Source organism: Haliotis cracherodii, unplaced genomic scaffold, assembly GCF_022045235.1.
Source record: "Haliotis cracherodii isolate W230 unplaced genomic scaffold, xgHalCrac1.p SCAF_16, whole genome shotgun sequence".
Taxonomy (NCBI): domain Eukaryota; kingdom Metazoa; phylum Mollusca; class Gastropoda; order Lepetellida; family Haliotidae; genus Haliotis; species Haliotis cracherodii.
Window position 1 is genome coordinate 12,852,645 of NW_027266271.1, and position 23,856 is coordinate 12,876,500.

General features: G+C 42.5%; 1 protein-coding gene across 1 annotated transcript; it reads left to right on the top strand.

The window, feature by feature from the left end:
- The first annotated feature begins 584 nt into the window (after positions 1-584).
- Positions 585-22,714, top strand: LOC139463835 (aspartate aminotransferase-like). Its single transcript, XM_071245205.1, has 12 exons — positions 585-836; positions 11,114-11,251; positions 12,022-12,149; positions 13,008-13,071; positions 15,270-15,309; positions 15,922-16,012; positions 18,417-18,482; positions 18,946-19,059; positions 19,510-19,592; positions 20,514-20,667; positions 21,548-21,727; positions 22,143-22,714. Exons 1-12 carry the CDS (start codon positions 635-637, stop codon positions 22,188-22,190), a joined length of 1,308 nt encoding a protein of 435 aa, XP_071101306.1. The 5' UTR covers positions 585-634; the 3' UTR covers positions 22,191-22,714.
- The last annotated feature ends 1,142 nt before the right edge of the window (positions 22,715-23,856 follow it).

A 23,856-nucleotide genomic window follows, 5' to 3' on the forward strand; every position in this document is an offset into this window, starting at 1 on the left:
ATATATATATATATATATACATTTCCTGACTTAAGATACAGTTTTGGGGGGGGTGTGGATTGGTCATAGGACTGTATCATTATATTCTGGAATCCCCCACCCCTCATTTTACGTAACTTTTCTTCATGACCCCCAGATACATGCAACACAATTTCATGACGCCCAATGCACACACACCGCACACACGCAGGCCGCACACACTCAATATGCACACGAAGCTTTATAAAAAGAAACCAACTATTTACAAAAATTGAACTGTCATTTTTTCATTCCACTCCCTCTTCTACCCTACCCGCGCAAACAGCGTCTTTGTGGAGTTGTCGCGCATCGAAAATCCTACCACTACTTTCCGTCAACTGTTCTTAAGTAGATATAATGGACTTTCTTTTCAATAAGAGCAAACATGGAAATCATGCAAGGTTTTATTGATATACAATACAGTGTGTGGGTTATTTTAGGACTATGAAATTAACATCCTAAGTTGATCTTTCCTTCGGTTCCGTTGAGCACGAGCGACAGCTATATTACTAGTTGAGAAGAAAATAGTATAATAGCAGACGACTCCTGTGCAGTCGGTAGCGAGCTATCTTTTCACGTAACTTGCTGTCACTTCAACCCAGCTGTATAACTAAACATGAAGATGGCGTTAGTGAAATCCAACCTCGGTGACTCTCCAGCCGCGAATCTTATGTTCAATGAAAGAATACGTCAAATGATTCAGGATGGCCAATTTGTCTATCATTTTGGATTTGGCCAAGCACCGTTCCCTGTGATTGAATCTGCACTTGACAGTCTGAAGGAAAATGCTGGTCAAAACGCTTATCTCCCGGTACAAGGTAGGGAACATAGATTTGATTTGATTGTTGGTATTAATCCTTGTCACACTTGTCATAATTTGAAGTAGGCCTACATAAGCTATGTGCTGTAAGAGTGTTGCATGTTGCTGTTGTTGAGGGAATGGTTCAACTGCTACCATTGGGATGCACCTCTTGAATGCAGCCTGGTGCCAATCGTTCCCACGATGGAAAAGGAAGAATCTGGTTTCGTCAGTAATAGGCACTCGCGATCTGTGCCAGTTACGAATTTGCCATCTTTAGGGGAGACCAGGGCAAAGTGAACCCTCTAACACATTCGTCTAAATGCTGTGGTTCAAAACAAAGATATATCGCCGTGTTATAGGTTTTCGGATGCTAAAGAAAAATTCGTAGTTTTCTCTCTAATCACATGAACAATTGTAAAACATCTCATTCACTTTAAAAAGACAACTTATCTTAATAAGCCATCATCTGAGTAATTACAATGTCTGTGTGAGGCTACACTTCCCGTTATAGCGCGTGTAATCGCTATAAACATGGCCGTCCGATAACGAATGATGTCCGAAAACGTACGATCCGAAGATAATTAAACTCAGAGCACAACTGCAACAGCCTTTCAGTTGACATTCATATGGTACATGTATGTTATTAAAATCATCCACAGCTGTAGTAAGTTCTATGTAAATGTGTTTCAACAAACACTGGCCTCTTTGCACCTTACGTTGGGGAAATATTACCAAGGGTGGGCCTTTTACCCCACTTTCACAAATAACAGTATAACGATAATATATTTACCAGTTTCTTTAATAACCGCAGGGGTAGAAACTAAAATATTTAGTCCACTAGTCCTTATAATGATAACATATAGCAAAACCCTTAAAAATGGCAAATTTCTACTAATCCTTATGATGCTTTTGGCCAGTTTGGCAAGGCCTACAGGATTAGTGCCAATTTCTAACGCTGAACTGGATATAAAATTAATGACATTAAATTCAGTCAGTTCACAAGAATGAAAAAACGTAACTCCCAAACTAGGGCCTAAATAATAACTGACTGTAACAGGGATGTTGCAAACAAACACTTTCCTATCAAAGTGTCTACTCAGTTAACTGCTCATAGGCATATCCAAATGTAAAAGATGTTAGTTTTAAAAATACAATACAAATGAAAACATAAACTGAGAGAGACGACATTTATCTTGTCTAGACGTGTTCGTAAGAATTTAGGTTTAGAAAGGCATATATACTTCAAAGACAGAAATCGCAAATATCGTTCTCATCTCTACACTCTGCATGAAACCATCGCCTACACTTACATCCTAATGCACCGAAGCCAGTCCTCAGTAGGTGGCTCTTTTTACAACTCGTTGTAGTACAAACAGTGCCATACCCCGACTCAAGGGGCATTCACGCGGCACCGTTGTTTCCTATTATTTGTTCGAACTGAACAACTCGGTATTCATACGGCGATGAGTTGCATACAACTCGGGTCTCGCAAGATCTCTGACAAAAAGCTTGTCATTCACTCCGTTATCGTTGGAATCTGTATGGTTGCCGAGTAATGTTCAGACGAATTGTTTAAAAAAAATCAACGCTGTGCGAGGATTGCGGTCGTGCGATACTGGGTCAACATCTGACTTTGCAATTCAATTCAAGTTGTATATTACTGAATTTTTAACCCCATGGTGGAAAAATGAAAGACTGGTTCAAAGTGTTATATGTCGTTCAAGTTTCTCTTTTGCTGACGAAAATGCACTTAAAATAAGTAGCCACATTTGATGTACATAGATAAAGTACAGTGAGAGCTTTATGTAAACTGTGTGCGAAAAAGATACTGTCTTTTATCATATAATGGGTAGGTTTCTCGGCAGGATAAAGCCCACGGATAAAAACGATATCCGTTGGGGTCATATGCGGATAGAGATGCAAATATCAAAGGTCAAGTAGGGACTACTTTCACAGTTTATAAACAAACATGGCGTCGCCCTAATATACTGAAAATCAGTGTCTAACTGTGACGTAGCTAAGGCATTTTATAAGTTTTGGCAACTTTGGAGATATAAATTTCGACACAATTTTGCGAGGGCACGAGGCCTAGCCAAGCGGGATCAGTAGCCATATCTGTGCTTGTAGACCTCTGCGGCTTGAACCTTTCTCCACAAATTAAAATAGTTAGATTTGGCCGAAATATGTTTGAATTGTTACCTTGTTTCCTTTTGTCGCTGTGTGTACATCTGACTACACTTCTTAACGTTATGACAGGACAGACCGACTGTCAACAACGTCTGACCGTGGCCGTGACGTCTCATAGACTAGGGTTAGAGTAGCTTCCCTTCGACAAAGGGCAGTTACTCTAGCAGATTGACCGATCGATTGCCGCGAAAGGCAATTAAAAACAATTTTTGTTTTGCGTATATGTTGCTTCGCCATTGTATAAGAAAGAGATTTCAGCTGGAACTATATTGGCTACTGTCACTGTCCGACTGACACATCACTTACCCTGTGACGTAATAAATATAAATGCGCGCATTCCAGGAAAACTCGCAGTGTTTCGGTAATGTGTTTGAGAGAGGGAAAGCGATTTTGAAGCACAGAATTAAAGAATGACATTGTATGATAAAGAGGTTATCACGCTTGTGTGTTTGGGGATGGTAAATATCCTGTATTAGGAATAAACACTATGTATTTAGCTCGCCAAGGCTCGCAAAATACAATGTTTATTCCTAATGCAGGATATTTACCATCCCGAAACACACTCGCGTGATAACCTCTATATATCCGAACAACGTCATGGCAGATATATTAAAATTGTACGATTATGTCTACGAAAACATTCTTGTTTTATGTGGCGAAAACACAGTTTCCGCAATGACGTCAAAACACGATGGAGCGGTCAACATGTACAAAGACAAAAAGGGACATAACTCCGCAATGCTTAAAAACACATTGTAACTCAGTATCGGTCATGTCCGTGGTGAGCAATTGCTATGGCTCAGGACAATACATTCTAGTATTGTATATCTACAAAGTTCCCACACTATCGATTTTGATAACAACATCGGTTTCTTTTCTGGGACATTGAATGATTGTCATCCAAAATGTCCTGAAGACATATTTCAGATTTTGTGATAATATAGAAGAATTACCTATAAAGTGCCCTTTGGTCAGTTGAAATAAAATACTTTTAGGTTTTATCCCAATTTATAAGTAACGTTGAAATCGGTACCACAAAAGAGTAACAGTATATTACCACTGATATTTGTTGATAGTATAGAAAATGTCGATTAAAAGAACAAAATGTTTGGCTTTATCACTACAACAGCTCCACAACCCCACAGCCACACCCCACACCCACCAACGCACATCCAAACCTAAAGAGACCATGCCCCGCCTCCACCCATGAATCTCAAATGCTCGGCCCCTATTTTGAAACACGCACCTGGTGCAATCTTTAGCTGTCAATGTTCCGCCAATTAAACGAAAAAATCCAAATGTAAAACAAATAGTTGTCCAAACATGAGTGTACATAAATAAAAACATAATGTGACGAATTTCCTACAGGTATACATCAACTATTAATGAAAGAATTTAAGTGCCTTTATTTATTTAACCTATCTATATAAATTTGCCATAATGAATATTTCACAATTCTCCAAAGGAAATATGTATATATGCTGCAGTCTGTTACATTCACACAGCATCTTATGGAAAGAATAACACGATGAATATCAATTTCTATGTTCAATAATGCGCTATCTATAAATTTTAATTAACACCTCCTAACGTCGCCGGATCTTACGTATATACATACACGTGGGACAATGACCTTGCCACACGTTACGTAAAACCTCGCTCTACAAAACCCGACGGACATGGTCAGTCAAGGAGACAGCCTGGAGACAGCCAGAAGATCGACTCCGGTAAGTGACAGAACGGTTCTCCCAACCGGGAATATTGGCCACTTGGTCCCGGTGTGCGTTCTGTCACGTTATTATCATGTACCCTTTCGGCTTATTCCAAACCATCAACAATAAACAAAAGGCTGCTGTCGTCTTAAACTTCACCCCTGAGTTTTGTCATCCGTCATCACCCTGAGCTACCATGCGAGGGCCGAAACGTACGCCCTTGGACAATACTATGGCATTTTAGATAATATCAGTAACAGTACTACATACATGTACCCATTTTGCAGCAATGAATTATTTTACTGGGTGAAAGGACATTGAAGAGATATTCAAATTATAATTGAAGATTGAAACAGTAAACTACTTCATGAAATGTACTGATGTTTTGTACTAATTCACCCGCAGTTCAATGAAAATAACAAATATTTACAACGATGTTGAAGTTGTCATATACTAATACCATCGCCAGTGTACGTGATTTGCGTCAATCATGGCGCCACGTGGAACGATTTCTGGTAACTTTTCTACATAAGTATCTAATTATTAATTCCTCAATTCTTGCAACGATTATCGACCCATGCATATTCGAAATAATCTGAGCTTATGTATGCAACAAATTGACGACTGAATCTCTCGGAATAGTAGAAAATGTTAATATTTGTTTACATTTTCAAACGAGACGGTCCACTGGTAGGTTTCAGAGCACAGGGGTTTTTTTTACGTTCACACTTGAACATTACGGTTGATTTCATTTGGACCGTTTCATTAGTGACTTAGACAATGTTTCAATTGAATGTTAATGGTATGATGAATTCAGGGACTTATTACCCACGCGGTGAAGATAAAGATGGTAAAGATAAAGATAAAGACCAAATCGCGAGACGTCATTCATTTTGCAACTACGAGGCAGAACTGGAGCAATCTCACGAGAGCGAGAGATATTTACAAACACCTTATTAAACCAAAGATAGTCACACGGTTTGCATTCTATATAAGTTCTGCATTGAGCTTCTACAGACATTATATATAATAATAATAATGATGATAATAATAATAATAATAATAATAATAACAACAACAATCGAGCTATATCCATTTACTACTACCGATCAATAGATCTAGGGTAGCGTGACGCACCCGACCACTTTCGCAACTTTCAATCTGATTTAACGTAAAAGAATAAGCGTGACCTTGCCCTTCGATCGTTCGAAGCTGTCACTGACATGCAAACAGACTTGAGTTTGTTGATTTTCACGTCTTCAGTTTAGGGTTGTACAGTTAACATGAATGTCTTTGGCGAACACTCTGATTTCCCTCATCCAAAATGGTACGGACATGATATAAATTCAGCTGATAGATGAAGGAACCCGAACCATTTTGATAACACAGACGGGACCCCGGCAGTGCGAGTGTCCAACTGTTGGTCCGATATTAAAAGCGCGGCGCTAATGTAACTTTCAAATTTTCGTTTAGGTGTCCTGCGTACTAACAACATGGCGCTTGAATGACCATAAGTTGTAGAAATTCTTCCAAAAGGATCTAGAATTGAGCGTCGGTGCTGTTTTGTTTTCAAACACAAGTGCAGGCGCATATGTTGTTAATGCATATGCATAGAAATGTCAATATGCCCATATTTGGGCATATATCGTTATACATGCGCAACCAGATTTTGCAACCGGTTTCAGTTTGGCCTTATGTGCAATGTAGGTAATAAATACAATACCACACTCATTCTCGTTAGATACCATTTTTACGGAACTCGTGAAAGTCCACTCGTTTCGTAAAAATGGTACCTAGCGAGAATGAGTGCAGTATTCTCACCTTTAGAATACAGTACCGCAACTTCTCGTAAGGACGATCTTTGCCGTAGGTCACATGTCTCAAAGAGAGAAGCAACCAGTTTTTGTGAGAATCCGTCGGACGCGAACCCGCGACCTTCGGATTGTTAGCCGGACAGCTAACCGACTGAGCTACGTCCACTGTGAATAGGTGACGTACACGGGTGTTTAGGTCTTCATGTCTGTCTTAGACAAAGACATGAATCTTGGGGTTCTATTAAGATACCACAAACAGTGATCGAGTGTTTGGTGGACATACTTTACTCAGTAGGCAAGATGGCTGCACACCCAATGTTGTGACGTCATATACATGACGTTATACAAATGACGTCATACACAAATGCTGCTAGTAGTGAGACTACTAGTCACATCTCCCTTTCAGTAAACAAATTAAAGTTCGCATGGAATGTAGGGAGTATTGATGGATGACTAGAGTCATAAGTTAAAGTCAAAATATTTGGCATAACTGTTCCTTGTATATCACATTTCTTGTATTTCACTGTTGTTAACTTTCACTTGCTCAAGAGTCATCATGGCACAGTAGGGAAGATTATGAACACCTTCATGTCTCTGGTGTCTGTCCAACATAACAATGAGAAACAGTAACTTTAACTGAGAATGGACAACGTAAGACTGAAAGTCGGTTAGTTGACCCACTTAAATTAAGTTTAACTGCTAACATTTTTAACACTTTAACTTGATACGTCCTTGAGATATTCTGGTTTGCGTATCTCTCTACCTGACCGTGTTGTAACACGCTGCTGGGGTTCATGGGCTTGGTACCCATGTTCTGGCTGTGACTTCGCAGGTGTGTGCAGGACTGTGATAAACACCTGTGGGAGGTACGTTTACACTTGTCGTCTCAGGTGAGCTGATGTCTGTCAGCTTTGGAGATTTCCTCGTTACCTCGAGTGTTTCATGACTTGGTGATTCAGATGTTTTTCTCAGATGTCTGCGATTTCGTGTCAGGATCTGATTGTCCTCTGTAATAACCTCGTAGGAACGGGGTCTGTCTTTGATGGGTCCCAAGACTTCTGCTTTCCGCCACAGTTTGTCACCAATTGTTTTGGGTGAGATTCTCACGCTATCACCTCTCTGAAGAAAAGGAAGCTGTTTCGTACACTGGTTGTAGTTTTGAGCTGCCTTGTACTTGAGGTTTCTCATCTTTTCAGTAGTTCCTGAAACAGTCTCCGGAATCAGCAGATTTTCAGAGATAGGTTACAATGTTCGTGTTCGCCTGCTCGTGAGCCTTTGAGCAGGACTCGAGTCGAGACCCTGTGTTGGTGTGTTGCGAAAGTTCAGTATGGCCAAGTAAGGGTCACTCTTGGCCTGTTTGGCTTTCTTCAGTAATTGTTTTGCAGTTTTCACTGCCTGTTCTGCCTTTCCGTTGCTCTGAGGGTATGCTGGAGATGATGTTACATGATTAAATTCCCGGGTCATGAACAGATTTCTTGAATTTCTCTGCTGAGAACTGTGGACCGTTGTCAGATATGCAAGTGTCTGGTATACCATGTCGTGCGTACTGTCCCTTTAGCTTGTTCACTACTATGGCTGACCTGGTATCTGTAAGGTAATCAATTTCCCAATAGTTTGAGAAGTTATCTACAGTGATGAGATCGTTGTTGCCATCTAGAACGAACAAGTCTGCGTGTGACAACAACGGTTCCTTAGCTTGTTGCCCGTCACTTCCACGGCAGATGTCACATTTTGCGACATAATCTTTGACTGCCCCATTCATCCCAGGCCAGTAAATACATTCCCTTGCACGTCGGAGACATCCTTCTGCTCCAATGTGTGAAGAATGAATTTGCACTAACAAGACTCTTTGACCTCGGTAGATAATTCCATCTTGTACAGTCAACTCATCTCGACAGAGGAAGTATGGTCTTGCAGCGTCGGGAACATCTTTCAACTGATCCGGCCAGCCCTTCCAAATGATGTCATACACTTGTAGGTCTGTATCGTACTTGACTTTCTCCCATATCTCTTCCATTCTTGGTTTAGCAATTGGGACGTAGTCTATCATGTTGATGAATTCCTGGTCCATTCCTGTATCTGCAAGTTCAGGCAGTGGTGCTCTGCTTAATGTGTCGGCTAACTGCATCTGTTTTCCAGGCCTGTAGGCGAGCTGTATGCCGTAGCGCTGCAGTCTTAGCAACATTCTCTGCAGACGCTTGGGTGCACTGTGTAGTGGCTTCCTAACTATAGTCTCAAGTGGCTTGTGGTCAGAATGAACGTCAACTGGCCTTCCGTATGTGTATTGGTGGAACTTTTCCAGCCCATATACAACTGCCACCAATTCCTTCTCGATTTGGGCATACCTGGTTTCGGCGTCTGTCAATGCCCTACTAGCATAGACCACAGGTTGACCATCTTGGAGAAGAGCTGCTGCCAAACCTGACATTGATGCATCACACTGAATCATGACCTGACTCTGTGTGTCGAAGAACTTGAGCACAGGGTGCTTGCTTAAAAGCCTCTTGATATCATTGACGGCGTCATCATGAATCTGTTCCCAATGCCACTCAACATCCTTCAGAGTCAGCTGCCTTAGCGGTTCACAGGCACTGCTTAGATGTGGGAGGAACTTGCTTAGATAGTTCACGAATCCAACGAAGCGAAGTACACCTTGTACATCTGTTGGTTTCGGCATATCGAGATCAGCTTTGGTCTTTCCTAGGACAGGCTCTAGACCATTGGATGTAAGACGATGTCCAATGAAGGTAACTTCCTGTGCTTTGAAGGTTATGTTGTTGGGGTTGATCCGCATGACGTTATACAAATGACGTCATACACAAATGCTGCTAGTAGTGAGACTACTTGTCACAACGGGTAGGCATGGTGTCTCATGACTTTAGTCTACGGACACTTACGGATGATCTCGATGCCATTTGCCACACTCGTCCCATTCAGTAATCTATAAGATACCGAGTGGTGAGGAATGAGCCGATATGGCGCAAACTAAAAACGGCTCCAGGCGTCAGACGTCAGCCGCCAAACTCCCGAGTATGCATGAATGATATGGAATTTAATAATTCGTCGGGTGATTTTTGTGACAGAAAAGTGTGGTAGGGAACACTGTAAGGATGATTTGGATAATAGTAAGGAACGAGGGAGGCATGAACGGTTAGTTCTCTTTTGAATTAGTACTCAAAAAAATGTTGCATACGTCAAAAGTTGGACCGACTTGCCTGTTCACACAGTGCAATGTGTTGCATGCAACAAATTGTATACAATTAGTTGTACCTTGTGAATGCCCCTTCATCTGCAATCTTTTGGTTTGCCTTGCTACATGTTTTCTTTTATGTCTTCTGTCCTTTCGCCTCCATCATTTTCTTGAAAGGATATAACTACCATAGAAGAGTCAGCTTTTCACTTTCGGCTCCGTAGGCCCTTGCATTTCACTGGCAGTGGTGAAAGCTTCAATCTGTCTTCTAACATCTGGTTGGGGTTCGCCTAAAGGACCTGCAGTCAGTTCTGAAAGAGTTGATACATGTAACCCTGTTCATCTGGTGGCAATACTGCATCGGATGTTCTAGGTTCTGAGTCTGGTTTATCTGGTAGCAATACTCCATCGGATGTTCCAGGCTCTGAATCTGGCTTGCCTGGTGGCAATATGGCATCGGATGTTGCCCTAGTACTGACTCAATATTGCCTTGAGGCAAGGCTGTTTTGGCAAGTTGTGTTTTAGGCTTGAGTTCATCCGTAACAGTGGAGCCTGCAAAATCGTCATCCGTGAAAACATCCGGGTTAAAGGGTCATATCCCAGAAGTCATTGGTTGCTTTCAGCAGTGTTGCCGTCACCATGTAGGCAACGCCAAACAGCTGTGCCATGTCAGAGAATGAATCTCTACTGCCTGGGTTCATAATCATCCACTTGTGAGCTTCTTTGCTGTACATAGATGGTGCTTCCTTCATTAAAGCAGGCGGCATGCTCTTTCTTGGGAATATAAGCATAGGAGGTATGTAGGTGCCAGATGAATTCATGCAACAGTTTACAGTCACAGTTCTTCCCGTTTCACCACTCGTGACCTTTCTCACTTGTTTTTCGCTCTGTTGTGCCAAAATGTTCCGTAGACGATGGATATGATAATACCACTTTCATCCACATTCCAGATTGAATCTGGCTGAAAGGAATGCTTCTCTATCTCGGCCTTGAGGAGGTCGAAAACGATGTTCACAGATGGTCTATTAAACAGGGTTACACCGTAGAAACTAACATTTTTAGTCCACTAGTCCTTATAATGATTACATATAGCAAAACCCTTAAAAATGGCAAATTTGTACTAGTCCTTATGATACCTTAACTACTGGGCAGATTGGTAAGGACTTCGGGACTAGTGCCAATTTCTGAGGTTGTTAAAAGCAACAGGTCCTGGACAGCAGCTTGGATCAACACGAGTTAGTTTCACAAAGTTAAACCTGGTGGGTAGTCTCCGGTTTGGACGCAAACGGACTAACCATTGAGCCTTTTGGAACTGACGCTATCCTGAGTGAATACAGTCATTCATTGATGCTAATGAATTTGTTGCATTTTCTCTATTCTTTGTTGCCAGGTATCCCGGAATTACGACAAGGCATCTGTAACTTCCATGCAAGATATGACTCCCTCGGCAGCCTCGACCCAAACAACGTCATTGTTGGCCCTGGCAGCAAAGAGCTCATCTACCTCCTCCTAAATATCTTCAATGGGAGTGAGTACACTGCAAGCCATCGGGGTTCCTTAACTCAGCTCTTAAAACAATCATAGGTTCAAGAGATACATTCTGCTCTGGAATGCCCTTCTGATGACATGCGGAGTACTCCCAGGCGAGGCAAGCATGGGGCACTGGGGGCTTGTTCTATCTATTTGTCCTCAGGCGAGGCAAGCATGGGGCACTGGGGGCTTGTTCTATCTAAATGTCCTCAGGCGAGGCAAGCATGGGGCACTGGGGGCTTGTTCTATCTAAATGTCCTCAGGCGAGGCAAGCATGGGGCACTGGGGGCTTGTTCTATCTAAATGTCCTCAGGCGAGGCAAGCATGGGGCACTGGGGGCTTGTTCTATCTAAATGTCCTCAGGCGAGGCAAGCATGGGGCACTGGGGGCTTGTTCTATCTAAATGTCCTCAGGCGAGGCAAGCATGGGGCACTGGGGGCTTGTTCTATCTAAATGTCCTCAGGCGAGGCAAGCATGGGGCACTGGGGGTTTGTTCTGTATAATTGTCCTCCGGCGAGACAAGCATTGAGCACGGGGGCTTGTTCTGTATAATTATCCCCAGGCGGGGCAAGCTTAAGGGAAATGGGGTCTTGGAATTGGAGGTTTGTTCTGTATAATGGGGTGGGGGGTATCATTCAAAATTATCTGTTTTGTTATTAAGAAAGCTTACCCAGTGATAATCATATTGTTCAAGGAATACACGTTTTGTTATGAAGAGCAGGGCATGTTTATGGACGTTGTCTGATATATAGCCATGTCTGTGGACAGCCGTGCTGCTGTTGGCACCGTCGTGGCCGACGTATGAACCGCAGGCGGTCTTGGCAGGGAGAAAACCAGTTATAATATCCACCTCATCTGATAACAACTGGCAACTGACACCCGAGTTGCTAGAGCAGGTGAGCTCAAACTTGCGCCTTTTGCGTGCTGTAATATTCATACCAATGTGTATCTAGGTAGGTGTAGCGACGATAAATAAACTACCGCGCAAAAGAAAGTATACACTTGAAAATAGTCCCCGGAATTTCGACCCCCATGTTCATTGAGACGTCATGATCATATGCACGTCACCTGTTGTAAGGTACATATTGAGATGATGCATATAATATCGCATGTGATACCCAAAATATCATCAAATATATTACCATCACAAACATTATTTGTAAACCATTGTTAATTATACTTTAACAACCAAATCATGTTAATAAGGTAGGCATTGCACATACAATTTGTCATCATATGTAAAAATGGGGGTGGGAGGAGAAGATCAACCCCCGAACCGCCCCCTCTATTGACTTGGTGTCAAATTATACGATTATAATAATTGAGATGTTTAAACTACCCTTAATTACTATACCCCGATGTTTGTCAACAGGACATAAGAACAAAGGCATACATTAACAGAATTATGAAATTGTAGTGGAACCTTTTTATAAGCCACTTTTTTTTAATTCACATATGTCATGCATCTAAAAATATACCACAGACACAGTTAAATATGTTCAATCATACTGTATGATTCCGCACGTCCCGATGTGCTTTAAATTGCATCTGAAATATATATAATATATGGGGAAAATATGTGAACCATTACGCAACGAGTTGACATTTGTTTTAGGTATGCCCGTTTGCGCTTAGACAGAACCCGGTCGTAAAAATGGCCACGAGAGGGGCACGAGTCGCTATTCGGCTTGTCCCAGAATAACATGAGTTGGTCACGACTGTATCGTGATAAAAGTCTAGTTTTTATTTGGCAGGCAATTGAGTCAAACCACGTGACCGGAAACAAGCTTCTGATTCTGACCAATCCAGACAATCCCAGTAAGTGAAATGATTCGAATGGTCAGTTGATGGCTTGATGAGTTGCCACAATAGTATACTCAAGGGCGGATCCAGCATTTTTAAAAGGGAGGAGTCCAAAATATCAAAATCCTCTCAGATAATTTTACAGTCTACAACATACTACATTTTGTTACCAAAAGACCACCCAGCCCCCTCTGGATCCGCCTGTGGGATATTAATCTTTACACCTGACGGATCAAGAATAGATGAATACAAGATAAACTAGTAACACAACTATTCCCTGAAAGTGAACTGAAAATGTATTTATATATATGTGAGAAACCTTTAACTGTTGCATGTTGCACATGACAGATACACGTAAACACATCGCTGCTGCTAAATCGTGCTTTCAGTGACCGGAAAACAAATAACATTATCACCATTGGATTATGCATGCGTACACGCGTATGTCATGTCAAACTTAAGCCTAAGTCGCCTCATGAATATGACCTAAGTCAAATCTTAAAACTTAAGTCAGAAAAGGTGAAAAACTTAGTTTTTTTCAAGACTTAAGGGTTTTTTTCAGACTTAAGTTCTATTATGAATACCGTCCCAAATGTATAACTGTTTACGCATAGTATACACAAAGAAAAAAAGTTTAGCACACCCCTACTTCTGAACAAAGACAAATGGCAAAAATCATGGCATGGGATGACTGACCACAGGAGCTGCGCGATACCTATGTCATCTGTTTGAACAAACTTTTGACAACAAATAAAGAAGATAATGGTGAGTTGCGCTTGATTACGTAAACGAGTTACGTTTGATGTTTCATATAAAATGTTCCTTAAAGTCTCTACTTGACATGACACGTGAAACAGATCAGTGGCGGGTGTAACCGCCACGTGCCCGGATGACGCATTTCACCCTACGTCTCATGCCTCCAGTCAGACGTTGGATTTGTTGATGGGTCAACAACAATCACTCCTGATGTAATGCTGCTTCCAATTGGCGTAAATCTTGTACAGGTGGATCTCGTGCCTGTATGCGCCTCCCCTGAATATCCCGAACATGTTCAAGGGGGTTCAAATCTGGGCTCATTGCTGGCCAGGGTAGGGTCGTTATTGGATTGACCCTCATATAATCCACGACTGCATGTGAACGATGAGGCCTGGCATTGTCTGAGGTCATGTACTGAGGTCGAGTAGCAAGAAGGTGGTTGTCAAAATGAGGAACGACGACTGGCCTCAAAACGTCCCGGATGTACTGAGCCCCTGTTAAGTTGCCTCTTATGGTGACCAAATCCAACTGCAATCATGAGAGATACACCTCCAAACCATTACCGAGCCCCCGCCGTATACAACAGCCGGTTTCCTTTGGGTTTAGGCCGTGTTCCGGTGCCTCCAAACTCCCGTTCTTCCATCAGTGTCGTGGAGCAGCAGGTGACTTTCGTCTGACCAGTGGGTCCGTCTCCATGTCCTCAGATTCCAATTCTGTCGCGCAATACACTATGCAAAACGAGCAGCTTTGTGGTGATCTCTCAACAAGGGAAGCTTTATGACTCGTCTAGCCCTCAGTCCTGCTACTTTTAGCCGGTTCCTGACGGTTCTGGTTCTGAAACGACGATTCTTAAAAAGGGTCCTCGGCGTATGAGACGAAGGACGTCCCTGTCTTCGCGATGTGTCGTCACAGGAGGTCTTCCGGTTCCTGGACGGTCCTGTACATCACCGCCCTGAGCATGTTTCTCGACTCAACGGCTTACGACAGTGTGGTGATACCCCAAATTCAGACCAGTGGCATTACAAGACATTCCTGCGTTATGCATGCCGATTATTTGCCATCTTGTGGCGTTTGATAATCGCCTTCGTGCCATGGTCACACAATGTCATGGAAAAACTGTTTAAAACTGAATTTAAGAAAGTATTTTTAACGTTTGGATATACTGCTTTTAGAGATACTCGAGTGTGGCTTGCTGCACGGGCATACCATGCATGGCACGTGAGCTTTCGTCACGCATGACTGATTATATCATCTCGAGAAAACAATTCTTCCCGTAAGTTTATCTTTCATGACTGTTACAAACATGGAACCGAACAATAATGAAATATATTAGGGTGTGCTTAACCTTTTTCTTTGTGTATATTTACGCCTGTAAGTATGAACGTACAATCAATGCCTTCATCATGACGTCACGATGACGTGCGTCTTGTTTGTATTAAAACAGCCTGTTCTTTCAGCCGGAACCAGCTACGGGGATGCCCAACTGGTTGCGTTGAGGTAATCTGCTATCCAATCAGTAGGCATAAAGTCTTAGACGATAGGAAAGCCTGTGTGTGTGTGTGTGTGTGTGTGTGTGTGTGTGTGTGTGTGTGTGTGTGTGTGTGTGTGTGTGTGTGTGTGTGTGTGTGTGTGTGTGTGTGTGTGTGTGTGTGTCTAACTGTCTGTCTGTCTCTCTGCTTGTACTATAGTGCTAGCATACTGACATACCATACCGCAATGTTAACCCCACTCAGACACAGTATGCTAACTCTGAGCCGACCAGTCCCTGTTTTCCCACCTTACAGTGCCGAGGGCCGGGCGGGGTACAAAAGGTACCACCGTCAATCTTGTGGTAAGACATGGCCGGGGATCGAACCATCGACCTTCCGCAGATGCTCTATTCACTATACCACGGAGGCGGTCTCTAGCGTAATAGTGAGAAGTAGATAAGTCAGTTGAACCTTTTCCCAACAACTCGGGATTATACAATTTCATGCCTCAGTTTTGTTTAATATGAGCCTGTGCTGTCTAATTCATATCTTACTGTTGGTTCATGTTAATGGACCTCTGATTTCTATTGCTTTGAAATGCGTGTCTGGGTGCTCCTAAAGTACATTTGTTTTATTACAGTAAGGCTTTCCGAAAGAACAACGTGATTGTTCTGAGTGACGAGATCTATGCGAGACTTCACTACACCCAAAGTCATGTGACACTTGCAAAGGTACGTTCGTGCATCATGTGACATACTATTCAGAAGGTGTTAATATACTTTATACACCAGAAAATGCATGCATGCATTCTTAACATTAGCATTTGGTGTGTCAAATAAGTCGGTTGATGAGGTAATACGTCCCTCGTGTTCCACTAATGGTGTGGACATACTGCATCTCGTCTTTTTGATGATGTGTGTAATGACTGTGTGCAAGTAATTGAGAGGTCGGCAGTCTAGTGCTTTCTGATAGAAAAAAAACCCATCAAGCTTAACACACATGTATTTATATACCAAATGGTCACAATGAGCACAACATCCGTCTGGTGATGAATTGTGTACCAACATAATACGATGGACCTTTGTTCTTACAGTTTGAAGCTTTGATACAGTACACCGCAACGAATGGTGTTCAGTATCGAGATGACTTCAAATCTGGGTAAAAACAGCATTGTAACACTACGTGCGGAGAATGAGTTTCGTTTAACTGCTTTGGCTGGTCTTAGACGTGAACCCACGAGCACAAATATGGTGCTGACAGTCTTGGAGCTGTCACGGCGAATCTGACTTTCAAATTCACGATCATAGGTTTTCGGCAAGCCTTTGGTTCGCAACTCCGCCAAGCAAACCTCATACTGCGATTCGCTGTGCAGAGTTGCGTCCCTTGGGCACGCTAGAAACCTATGATTGTGGGCTCGAATCCCGCCCCGATTATGTTTCTAGGTTTGTCAGCACCATACCCATGCTCGTGGGTTTCGCCGAAGTGGTAAACGTCGGAGACCTGCATTACGTCGGGCTTTCCTCCCACATAAAGCTGACACGCCGCGATATAACTGGAATACTGTTAAAAGCGGCGTTAAACCCAACTCACTCACTAACTCTTTACGTCAGTCAATTACTGATAAGAAAGTTTTAACATGTACACAGGTGACTAACACAGGGTGGTCAGGGTCACTGACTTGGTTGAATTTTGATGCATGTCATCGTATCCCAATTGCGTAGATCGATGCTCATGGCATCAAGCTCTGGACTGTCTGGTCCAGACCGCCATCATAGAGCTGGAATATTGCTGAGTGCCGCATTAGACAAACAAGGAAATACAAATGTACCGGTGATATTACCTCCAACCTGTGCTTCCCACCTGTGGTTTATTAATCCGGATCGCCTCTGGAAAGAAGACGAAGAAGTCTCCGTGGTCATTCAAGACAATTTAATAGCAGTTAGTTATTTCGTCATCATCGGCAAGACATGGCAGTTTGTCAACACACGCACACGGACAGCACGTGGTTACAGAAAAAAATTATGAATCGGGTGCATATAATTGTTGGACCGGTAACGGAATGGAAGACAAACGAAATTACACCACAAGACATATTGCATCGGCAGTAGGCGAATAGCCATACTATTCTTATTCTTATTGAAGAGAATTCATTCATTACTTTATGACAGCCTCCGTGGTCTAGTGATAGTGACTGCCCGGAGAGCGGAAGGTCGGCGGTTCGATCCCCTGGCTGCGTCATACACAAGACGTTTAACGATGGTACTTGATGTTACCCTGCCTGGCGCTCGGCGTTAAGAGGCTAAAACAAGGACTGGTCGGCTCGGAGTCACTATACTGTGTCTGAGTGATGTATCCATTCTAAATAGGTACATGGTATGTCAGTGGGCAAGCACTATTAAACCGGCAGAAGTACGGACTAGACTCGTACAAGCAGCCACTCTCACGTGCATCCACGCTGCTGTATAAGTCAATAATCTTGACCGCAAAGTAAAACCCCATTTCATCTGACCTCATCTCATTAATCCGGATGATGTCATTGGGAACGGTTTGTCAAGATTAAAGAGGCTTCACTGTGTATATGTCTCCTTCAACATGACAAAGGTTGAATCTATGAGTGAGTGAGTGAATGCCCGTTTACGTCGCGATCAGAAATATTAAAACATATCAGTAGTTCTTGTAGTTTTGCTGCAGAAACATGATTATACCACATATGTCCCTGGTATATACTTATAATTACATATAACTCACCTTCCCAAGGCAAGGGAGTTAACCGACACTAAAAGTTTTACAGTCAGTTAATTCCCTCGCCTAGGGGAGATGCATATAACTCGGATGGCTACCATGTTTGTCCCTCGTATGTACTACATATAACCGGGGTTTATACCACATGTGTCCCTGGTATATACTGACATGTAAGAGTGGTGAATACCACTTATGTCCCTGCTATATACTATTTATAACCGGATTTATACAACATATGTCCCTGGTCTTCACAACATGGAACAATTGTGAATGCCACATATGTCCCTGGTATATACACATGCCCCTGCTTTATACAGCCGGGTTGTATACGACATCTTGTTCTGGGGTATGCCATATATAACCGCGTGTACATCCCATATTGCCGTGTTTCAGCACTACCCAGAGGGAACAGTCATCAGTAGCGGGCTGTCCAAGTGGGCCAGTGCTGGGGGCTGGAGGGTAAGACTGTTTGCGTTTTTTCAGATTAAGAATAAAACAAATATTCAGCAACTGTAATGTTTGAGACAAGATGGTCCACCTATGCATAGTGTGCATAGTACACACTGAACCAAAGTATATGACCACAGCATTAGGAATTGGCACTAGTCCTGTAGTCCTTGCCTAACTGCCCAATAATTAGGGTATTATAAGGACCAGTAGAAATTTGCATTTTTAAGGGTTTTGCTTTATGTTATCATTGTAAAGACTCATGGACTAAAACTGTTAGTTTCTACCGCTGTGACCATATATCGGTCTTTTTCGATAGTTGCATGATGCATCTTAGAGTTTATCTTTCATTTTAAGCAATGAATCACATTGCATCATTTTTACCATATAAGGCTATTTATTGTTGTTCGAAATTGAGGGACATCATCAGTTGCATGTTCGTTATAAAGACAGAATGTATTCTTTTTCTTCCCAGATTGGTTATCACATTTACCCATCTGAGCTCTCGTCCCTGTTGACTGCTGTCAAGAGCGAAGCAAGCCACACCTATTCCTGTGCACCAGCGCCAATGCAGTTTGCTGCTTCAAAAGTGAGTGACTGGTGGAGTGGGGATGACGTTGCTTCAGTCATATCACATAGGTGTCGCTAAAGGTGGACTTAATTCATGAACACCAGCGTTAAATTCAGGCAAACTTTGTACGTTTGACCATCGATACATGCGTTGACGGTTGTTGAAACCATTGATACTTCTTCATGACACTTTATGACGGAACAGTAGCATATTTAACTAATCGTTGCACCGTTTCGTCTCTGAGACCTTGCTTGCAGCACAAATATGTTTAGGGTATTTCCATAAAACTGACCAAATACATAGGGCAGTCGTATCGTGGTGACCTTTGAAACCGGGAATGTCACTTTTGGGGGGATGAAAATATCCATTTGGTTTTTACCTCTGATCCAACATTGAAGCGTAAGGTTTGGGATAATGAAGGATACACGCTAACTAACGGAATAAGCATATAACAGGCGTTGGTTTCAGATGTTTGGTGACCTGGCGTCCTGTGACGAGTACATCCGTCACACCTCACGGATCATGGCAGCCGTGTCCTCATTCTGTTGCAGGTGCGTGCATAGACAAGCTTCACAATGACCGCTATTTATTGACTTAAGGATTATGTTTACATTGACCATTCACACTAGAACATGGCTTCAGGATTATGTTTTACTATCAAGAACATTCACGCTTGAACATGTGTTAATTCTGTATATATACCTAGACCAATGCCACTTGAACATGGCTTCGGAACCATTCACACAAGACAAACATATGTTAACTACCCCAGTAAATCGACTTGCTCCGGACCATCTCGATTACACAAACGCTCATATCTAGTATATTGTAAAACTGATCTAATCTCTTCACCATCTGACCCTTCTTTATGCACCAGTGGCAGTAAGGTTTGTTTATTAGTTTGGTGTGTAATGCCGCACTCAGCAGTATTCCAGCTAGTATGACGGTAGGTCTGTAAATAATCGACTCTGGACCAGAAAAACAAGTGATTGACATCATGAGCATCGATCCACGCAATTGGGATACGATGACATGCATCAACCAAGTCAGTGAGCCTGACCACCTGATCCCGTTTGTCGCCTTTTACGACAAGCACAGTCTATTTACGGCAAGCATGCATGGGTTGCTGAAGACCTCTACTTATCCGGATCTTCACGGGTAGACAGTTAGGATAGGTCCTAAGTATCCTATGCTTGTCGTAAGAGGTGATGAAATGGATCGGCTTTGTAGCTTGGTGATCCAGTTCAGACTTTTACAGGCTGCCGTATCTGGAACATTGGTGACTGTAGCGTTAAATAAAAAACATAACGCATCAGTTGGTTTAGTTGTGGACAGTGTTAGATGCTGGTTGCATTCATAAAATAATCATTTGAAGCACTGCAGTGGTAATACTTGTTCAGGAATAGAGTAGAGAAGCTTGGCAGACTTACAGGTTTATGTCATCCGTGTGTCTGACCATTTCTATGCTGTAGGGAGCTGAGGTCAGTTGGGGTGAAGATGGTGACGCCGACAGCTGGGTACTACGTGTTTCCTGACTTTGAGGTCATTAGACCAGCCTTGACATTGCGTGGTATCACCACGTGTCAGGAGATGTGTGATGCGCTGTTGAAAGAAGCATCCGTGGCGGTCAGTGCACGTGTGTGTGTGTGTGTGCGTGCGTGCGTGCGTGCGTGTTGCGCCTGCGTTTCATACACATATTTTTCCTGTAAAACAGAATTGATGTATTCTCACATGACCCGTGAAGATGTCAATTACTGGATTGTCTGGTCCAGACTTGATTATTTACAGACCGCCGTTATGTAGCTGGAATATTGCTGAGTGCGGCGTTAAACAAAAAACAAACTAACTGTATGTTTACATAGTGTAAAACAGGGATCGAACCCCGGACCTTCCGCTCTCCAGGTGGACGCTCTACCACTTGACCACGGAGGCGGCCAGTCAAACAAAGCTGTCTCTCAATTAGTCCAGTTTACTCCAATAAGAACACGGAAACATTGTACAGTTTTCTGAATTAATAAATAGATATAAAACAGTTGTCACGGTAAAGTGTACATAGAATGCACTTATGTTCTAGCAACAATCGTTTCTGTAGAAACTGTTTAATTGTATAACTGACCTATTGTGTGCCATAGAATGTCTTTGGCAGCATGAACACCTATTTTGTGAGATTGAATAGCGTGAACACATTACTCAAGGACAGATATCTGATTAGATGTTCTTACTTGTGAATTCTTTTTTTCATCGTAGTGACCTAATGATGTCTTCCCATCCGCATCAAAGTAGTTACTATTTAGTTGCGTTAATTTTGCAGGTCATTATCATCACAAGACTTGCATTCTGTCGTTTTGAATATCAGGGTACAATTATACGAAACAACCTAAGCGCTACGAATGTCGTAAGTCTATGCTAAAGTATGGGAGTTACGATCACCTCAGCACTAAGATCGCTTTGTACAACGGACCCAACAATCAGAAACCGTTGCATGTGGGGAAACACTATTTTGCAGCTGATGGCGAGTGGTCCCGCCTATCTCCGCCCGCTGAAGGAACTGACGACCAGGTTATGCTACGTCAACTTCGACGGCACAGACGCCCTCGCCAACAGCAGAAAGCTGGGGTTAGATGCACCTCTACCAGAAGAAACCTTCGTCAAAGACTTCTGTACTCCCGTTTACGACGGAATACTGGTAAGATACGAAAAAAAGGACTGTTCCTTTTAGTATATGGAACGACTCACTCATTCTTAGACACTCTTGGCATCAAATCCATGCTAAAGGTAATATTTAATAGTAATACATTACACCATCCGTTAATATATACCTTTTCCTGTGCTCAACAAAAGTAGTGTATTGCGATTTGGGATTGTTTGTTTGTGTGTTTGTTGTATAACGCCGTGCTCCAGCTATATGACGGCGATCTGTAAATAATCGAGTCTGGACCAATCATGAGTATCGATATACGCAATATTGGGATACGATGACATACATCAACCAAGTCAGCGAGCCTGACGAATTGTTAGAAATATGCAATCCTGTTAGTGCTAATATGACAGACTCTTATGTAAACAAAAACGTGTCTATGTGATGTCGTTCTTTTTTTCAGGCCTTAAAGAACTGGGTTTCACAACTGAAACATGTGCAAGAGTCATAACGTGCCATCACAACTTATGCTACGACCACGTGACCCACCTTACAGTGTAGTACTATACCTTAATATGAAGTAGAAACATGAAACACGTAAATTGCTATCTGTATGCCCTTACCGGTGATACTTTTATCAGCTGCTCCTGAAAACCCAATTTTCTAAACCTACAAATTCACTAATGGGTTTTATTGAAATCTTGTGTGGCGCTTCTGGAAGAAACACAACCATGAGAAACACACGATAGAGGTTAACTGGTGTCAATGCACTGAGACAAAAATAAAGTGTGGTCACCAAGGTAACACTTTCTACCTATGTATACTTATATTTGTAAGCTCAATTATCTATATACCCCTAGAAAAAACAATGTCGTCGATCACTATTATGTCTTGTCAACTTACAGACGGGTGTCTTCAGTATTTAGGACACTGACCCATAGTACACGTTTCCATAATTTAGCATGCACCTTGTATGCTTTGTATCGAAGCAGCTATCATTAGTTTGTACAGAACGTTTTATAAAAGATAATCCTGATTGTAATAACATCGTTTTGAATAAACATGGCATATCCAGATATTATGAGGAATTTCAAATCATCTGTACCCGTCTACTTACAATGATCCAGGTAATAATGGGAGTCTGGGACAGGCAAACAAATGGTTGATAGCACCAGCAAGGACCACTTCCGCCACTATATCTGAGGTCCGTACCAACCTGGAATCCACGCGCGAGTCGAAAATAGCCAGGGGAACCTATCAGAGATCAAAAGCAGACGATCTAGATCTGTCGCCGACTGGTACAGACCATCTTGCAGGAAAATAAATTAATTTAGGAGCGAGTGAGCGAACATTGCTTAACGCCGCATCAGCAATTTTGCAGCTATTCGCTGCGAAAGTTAATCTAGGAAGTCCAGGGGATAGCCTACAGGAACATCTACTAAGTGTTCGAAATTCTACCTTTATACATTTGTGAAACTGGCTCGGGCTAGCGGGCTTGTGATAATTTCCATCCCTGCCTTGCCCCCATGACATAAAAGTCAAAAGTGAGTTCAGATTGACATTGAGTTCTGCACCATGGCATCTTAGGAAGTTGCTATTTCTCCTCTCCGCCTGAGTGAACTGTTTAAGTTCTGAATAACCTTCAGTAATATCGTGCCATCGTGAGCGAAAGGGATGCAGGTATCAGAAGCTTGGGTGTGATGCTACCAAATCTTAAAACAAGGAGGGTGAACAAGGATTCGAACACACGATCATTGGTTTCTGTCACGCCTATGGGACAAAACTGCACAGCGTTTTGCAGCGTCTTGGCCACTGGTACCCCCAAGCCCGACGATCGCGCCAAATCGCGCCCTAGTCTGTGAGCGCCTGCAACGTCCTGCCGGTGGTTGACGAGTTTAATGGAGTGAGTATGATGTTATGCCGCTTTTAGCAATATTGCAGCAATATCACGGCGGGGGACATCAGAAATGGGCTTTACACATTGTACCCATGTCGGGAATCGAACCCGGGTCTTCGGCGTGACAAGCGAACACTTTAACCACTAGGCTACCCAACCGCCCCGAGTTCATTGGAAGGCCTTACATGCTGCTGCGATTTCGATGCCCAGGGCCAAGTTCCTTAAAGCCATAAAATACATAGAAACCTATAGAGATACATGCATACATTCACTGGTACCT